The following is a 6964-nucleotide window of genomic DNA, read 5'->3' as shown; positions in this document are numbered from 1 at the left end:
ACAGAGATGGAATCAAGGCACAGGTAAAGCCATTTGCTTCAACAGCTCCCTGAAACAGAATAGAAGAAAGAAAGGAGATGATTTGAAAAAAAAATTGTGTCATATGGTCACCAGAGGCAGCTAGGTGGCTCAGTGGATAGAGCACAGGGACTGGAGTCAGGCACTGAGTAAAAACCTGGCCTCAGACCCATTGTGTCAGGAAGGGCAAGTCATTTAATCCTGTTTGTCTTAGTTCCCTCATCTGTAAAATGAGTTGTAGAAGGAAATGACAAACCCTCCAGTATCTTTACCAAGAAAAAAAAAAAAAAGAAAACCAAGAAAATCCCAAATGGGGTCACTAAGAGTCAGAACAACAACAAAAACCTGTACATTGTGGTCTCAAAGGGTGATGACAATGGATGACAGGGTGAGAAAGAGTATGAGCCAGATGCCAGTAATGGGAAATGACTAGCTTCCATTCTGTAATTCCCAATAGATATACTTCATTTCTGGTATGAAAATAAAGGAGTTTAGCATAGACAGTCTGGTGTGGTTTTTATTGCAGACCTCTAATTTCACGGGTGTAGGGAACTCCTTAGGAAGGAACTCCCTCCACTGATAGAAATAGAGACTGTAGTCTCACAGCCAGTCTGCATCAGAGTGGGGCTTCAATTCTGGTCTTCGTTACTTTATTCACTATTCCATGTTGTGTTTCCTATATGGAATGATAAGAACCAAAATCAAGATTGGCTAAGTAAGGAAATGGAGGCTTTGGGTCTCTAGTTTTTGCTACTTTTTTGAGAAGTTAATCAGTGAAAAGAAGCGTAAAGATGAGATGAAAACTCAAGATGAGACGAAAACTCAAGAAATGAAAAGAAACAAGAGCTATATTCAAATATATATATATATGTATACATATATCTATCTATCTATCTATGTATGTATCTATCTATGTATCTATGTATCTATCTATCTATCTATCTATCTATCTATCTATATATATATATATATATATATATATATATATATATATATCTATGAAGTTAGAGGAAACCTGAGCATGTTGGTAGGTAGATGTGAAGATGTCTGAAAAAAATAAAAAATTAATATGCAGGGGATTGATCTTGTAATTTATTTAGACAAAAACTGATAAGTAAACAGTTTGAGAGCACACTTAAGAAACATCTCTATTTCTTGGACAGCCACATGGCACAGTGGAAAGAGCAGTGGCCCTGGATTCAGGAAGACCTGAGTTCAAATATGGCCTCAGACACTTGACACTTACCAGCTGTGTGACCCTGGGCAAGTCAATTCACCCCATTGCCTCACAAAAAAAAAATACCCATCTATTTTTTTATTACTTTTCTCAGGAACTAAGGACCTCTTTATTTCTCAGGCTGTAGATAAATCGGTTTAACAGGGGGATTATGATAGTGTAAAACAAGGAATACGTTACATCCTGATTTTTAGTAGTGCCAGATCCAGGACACATATACATAAAGAAAAGAGTTCCAAAGAATAAGGAGACAGAGAGCAGATGGGCACTGCATGTCGAGAAGGCTTTGCTCCTTCCCTTTTCAGATTTAATCCTTAGGGTAGCAGAGAGGACATAAGCCTAAGGGATTACGATGATCGTAAAAGTGAAAGTTTGAATAAAGGCAGAGAAAATGAAAACTACCAGTGTGTTAATAGATGAGTCAGTACAGGAAATTTTAAACAACTGTAAGATTTCACAATAGAAGTAATGTATACTAGTTGACCTGCAAAAGGTTAATCTGAATAACAAACCCACATGAATCATTGAATGAAGAAAGCCAACTACATTTGAAATAATCACCAGCTGGCTGCACAGTCTATTGGACATCCTCACTGGATAAAGGAGAGGGTTGCATATGGCTACATATAGGTCATATGCCATCACTGCCAAGAGAAAACATTCTGTGGTTGCACTGGCACCAAAAAAATAAAATTGGGCTATGCATTCCAGAAAGGACATAATTTTATTCTTAGTTAAGAAATTCACCAGCATTTTAGGGGTCACTGAAGAGGAAGTCAAAGCATCTGAAAAAGCTAAACTACTGAGGAATATGTACATGGGTGTGTGAAGGTGAGAGTCCATCCAAACAAGCACAGCCAGCCCAATATTCCCCACCATGTTGTGAGGCAGATCACTAAGAACACCAAGAAGAGAGGGGTCCGAAGTTCAGGGAGATCTGTGAGTCCAGTGAGAACAAACTCTGTCACTGACGTCTTGTTCTCCTCTGCCATGTCTGCACTGTATCTGCTGCTAGAATGAGAGATATTAAATAAAAAACACATTTACCAGAAGTCACGAAAGGTAGCACTCATGCGTGCAATAAATTGCTACTCAATGCTACATATACTCTAATTAGAATTATTTAAGAGTCAACTCATCTCCTTTAACAAATGCATTTCCAGGGGCAGCTAGGTGGCAGAGTGGATAGAGGCCATGAAGTCAGGAGCACCTGAGTTCAAATCCAGCGTCAGACCAAACACTTGACACTTACTACCTGTGTGACCCTGGGCAAGTTACTTAACCCCAATTGCCTAAAAGAAAAAAAATGTATTTTAAGAATATCAACCCTTTTAGAACCTGGTTGTAAGAATTGGGAAAATTAAAGTGAATTGAATTATATAAGTAACAATGATAGCTAGCATTTATATGATGTTTTAAGGTTTGCAAGGCATTTCACAAATATCATTTCATTTTATCTTTGGCTGATGACTCTCTGAGGCAGTTCTGCCTCACTCAAGTCCAGTTCACGTGAAAGCCAAGACATCACATCATGATTTTATTGATCCTCTTCAAGAATGAAGGACAAATAACAACAACAGCAACCACCCTGAGATGTGGATTCTAATATTATTCCCATTTTACAGATGAGGAAACTGAAGCAGACAGAAGTTAAATGACTTGCCCATGGTCACATAGCTAGAAAGTGTATGAGGCAAGATTCATACTCAGGTTTTCCCAACTCCAATTAGAGAATTCCATCTCATGTTCTTCCTAGTTTTCCTGACCTCCCTTAATTCTAGTGCCTTTTCTCTTTTAATTATCTCCTATATATATTTTTCATAATTTGTTTGTGCATATTTGTTTGCTTGTTTACCTCATTAGATTGTGACCTCCTTTACGGCAGGGACTATCTTCTGCTTCTTTTTATATCTATCTCCAGCACTTAGCACAGTGCCTGGCATATAGTAGGCACTTAATAAATGTTTATTCACTGACTGACTGATCTAGCTGAGTTTTCATAGATAAGGCTGTGTTCCCTATCATGTAGGGAAAAATTAGTCGTATAAACTAGGACAGGAACCATACTTCATTAATGTTTGTCTTTAGAGAATATATGCAGGTTGTAGGAAAACCTATGAACGCTTGTCATGAAAATATTTTGGAAGAATTCAATTCTGATTAAAATGTGCCCATTTGCCATCTCTAAATGTGTTAGCATTCATGTGGAGTAACTATTTGAAAAGCTAGAATGCGTCTTTTTACATTTCATGTGACTTTTTCAATCATTATGCCCTTGTTAATGCTGTTCATATATAATTTGTGCCTATGTGCACCTATTTCTATGTCTATGACAATGTCTATACCTGTCTCTTAAGTCTAGGTTTCTAGACTCTTTCTTTTTGTACTCACTCCACAGAGTTGTTCGGATGAAAAGAGATAATATGTAAATGACCTTGCAAATTTAAAGTACAGTATAAAGTATGCCAATTATTATCGTTATTAGTTTTGCAGTGATAAATGCAGTAATAGGTCAGTTTATCTGGTCATCTTTTTTTCTTCAAAAGCCTTCAGTAGCTCCTTACTGCTTTCTAAATAATATACAAATTCATGACACTGCTCCTTTACAATCTACTTCTACCTATCTTCCTAAATTTATATCCTACAGTTGCCCTCCATGCAATCTGTGCCTCACCCAAAACTGAATTCTGCATTGTCTGCATGTACCCTACAAGGTGGTAAAGAGGATAGAGCCCTGGACCTAGAGTCAGGAAGACCTGAGCCTAAGACACTTACTAGCAGGGTGACCTTAGGCAAATCATTTAACCTGTTTGGTTCAATTTTCTCAACTGTAAAATAGGGATAGTAATAGCATTTATATCGTAGGGTCATTATGAGGATCAAATGAAATAATTTTTGTAAATTGCTTGGCACAGGGCATCATAAATAGTAGGTATCTATGGAAATGTTTGTGTCCTCCCTTCCCGTCTTATTTCCTCCCATCTTTCCTTGTTTACTTCTTTCCTACCTACTTTATTTCTTTATTTCTTACTTTCTTCTTTCCTTCCTTGTTTGATTCTTTCCTTCCATTCCCTGACTTATTTCCTTCCTTCCTTCCTTCATTCCTTCCTTCTCTACTGCCATGCTTCTGCTCAGGCTATTCTTACACTGGGATTGTTCCTCACTTCTTCCTATTAAATTCCTACCAATCCTCTAAAGCCCAGGTCAAACACCACAAGTTGGAAAATCCCTGAAATCTCACTTGGCTCTTCGTTTATATATTTCCAAGGCATTTATCATTTTTTGTATTCTATATTGTCTCTCTGTCTGAGTGTCATATCCCCCTCACTTCTTATAAGTGTCACAGGGACAGGTGCTTTAAAACGTTTTTAAATTGAATTCAATTACTAATGCAATAAACGATCGTTCAGGGGCCACTAGGTGGCGCAGTGGATAGAGCACTGGCCCTGAAGTCAGGAGGACCTGAGTTCAAATCTGGCCTCAGACCAAACACTTGACACTTACTAGCTGTGTGACCCTGGGCAAGTCACTTAACCCCAATTGCCTAAAAAAATAAAATAAAATAATCATTCATTATTCTTTCTTTTCAAATATATTCCTTGTCACAGTGTCCAGCATATAGTAGGAACTTAATAAATATGTGTTGATTGATTACTCAATTAATTGATACCATTTTCTAATCCCAAAAGTCATTAAGTATATTGTTTATATGATCCATTCTTCTCAATTACTCCGCATAAACACAAGCAATTGATCCCACCCAATTCAATTTGACAAACAGCTATTCTGAAAAAAGGGTTGTGCCATACCTCAGACAAAATCTCAAAATTGTATTCATGAAAGCTGAACACCTTTTAATTCACTCACATTAGTGAAATAAAATGAGTCAAGCAAGTTGTGTTCTGAGGACAAGTCAGGTCATGTTAACCAGAATTTATTAAGCCATTACTATTTGCCAAAAACTGTGCTAAGCACTGGTGATACAAAAAAGAGGCAAAAACACTTTCCCTTCTGGGGCAGCTAGTTGGAACAGTGGATAAAGTACCAGCCCTGGGGTCAGGAGGGTCTGAGTTCAAATTCAGATTCAGACCACACACTTGACACTAGCTGTGTGACTCTAGCTAAGCAAGTCACTTTACCCCAATTGCCTAGCCAAAAAAAAAAAATTAAAAAAACCCTTTACCTTCCTTAAGGTGCTCACATTCTAACTGAGGAGAAAACATGGAAATTATTACATAAATACAAGACAGGTACAGAGTGAGTGGAAAGTAATTTCAGAAGGGATAGCAATAACAGATGGAGACCAAAAAAGAAATATAAAATATTTAATAGACAAATCCAAACAATCATGACACCATATTTAGCTTAAAAATACTTTAAATTCTACCTAGGAAAACAATTTTCAAAACAAATTATCAATTATTTTCCCAGACATCTTTAAAACAATGGTATTCTATGATCATTGGTTTACAGAAAAAAAAATCACAAAGTAATTATGTGGTGAATAGTTTCAAAAGATAAAAAAAAAAGTTCGGCTGAATTTTTGGAAAGTTGGATTCTAAATACATTTATAAAATCAGAAATTTCCTTAAGGAAATAAACTGACTTACACTAACATTAGAAAAACAAATTGCGTTCTAATACAGTAGTAAACAACAGAGGGATCACAGTGAGTCATTAACTGGCAACAAACCAATAATGTGATTCATTCCTGGGATGGAGGAGTGGAAATACCAAGAAACAGCAGCCACAAAAGAAATTAATAGTGATAATTCTTTCCTGATTACCTGAGCAGAGTGCTGAACAACAAAAAAAAAGGTATACCTACACGGTGCTTGCATTAGAGGAATTTTAACTAGGCCTAAAATTGGGTCCATTCAATTCACTACAGCGTATCAATAATTTGTACCATGTAAGAGAGAAATAAATATTGGCGTACCTGCTCACTCTTTGGAATAGTCAATCGAGAATCTAATCAAATGTTGAAAGGCTACACTTGATTCCTGATGAAAATATTAATTGCATTTGCATCATGTTCTACTTTGTCCAGAACTTCACAAAATAATTTATTTCATTGCTTAACGCATCTAAGTGGACACCTCCAATAAGCAAAGTTGTAGAAACCTTGCATGACACAGTCATGTGAAGGAATAATAATGTTTTTCTTATGTGAAAATGTAGCCTATTACAAGAATTATTGGCTATTAGAAGGATCATTGGGAACAGGAAGTTTTGACATTTGTCTTTGTGTCCCAGTTGGCTAGCCTGGTGCCATGAGCATAATATGCATTCAACAAATGTTTAATGAATTAAATTGAATAAGTTTTCCTATAAAGGTATCTGAGGAGTAGATTACCAGAAACCTAAAGGAAGTGACCAGGAGTTATTTTTCATCTTCACTGGGAATGGAATTAAGGAAAATTATTTTGAGAGCTAACAGAATCACACAAATTTAGAGCTAGAACACATTTCAGCAGCCACCTCATCAAACTCACATCCAAAAAGAATATTCACTATAATGTATATTACAAGTGATCATCTTTCCTTTGAAGACCTCTAATAAAAGGAAACACATGAATCCCCAAAACAGTTCATTTCACTTTCAGACAGCTCTAATTGTTAAGAATTTGTTTCTTGACATCAAACCTAAATCAGCATCTCTTCCACTTCAACTCATTGCTTCTGGTTCTAATTTCTGGGGCCAAACAA

General features: G+C 36.5%; 1 protein-coding gene across 1 annotated transcript; it reads right to left on the bottom strand.

Annotated features, from left to right (window-relative positions):
* Positions 1-1345: 1345 nt before the first annotated feature.
* Positions 1346-2247, bottom strand: LOC110202015 (olfactory receptor 5AC1-like). Its single transcript, XM_020977965.2, is given in 2 exon segments — positions 1346-2133; positions 2136-2247. Coding segments are annotated over 2 exon segments (900 nt in total).
* Between the last annotated feature and the right edge of the window lie 4717 nt (positions 2248-6964).

Source organism: Phascolarctos cinereus, unplaced genomic scaffold (assembly GCF_003287225.1).
Source record: "Phascolarctos cinereus isolate Bilbo 61053 unplaced genomic scaffold, phaCin_HiC Scaffold_725;HRSCAF=1366, whole genome shotgun sequence".
In the NCBI taxonomy this organism is placed as follows: domain Eukaryota; kingdom Metazoa; phylum Chordata; class Mammalia; order Diprotodontia; family Phascolarctidae; genus Phascolarctos; species Phascolarctos cinereus.
The sequence above is the reverse complement of the archived record's forward strand: the minus strand, read 5'-3'. Positions and strand labels throughout refer to the sequence as shown.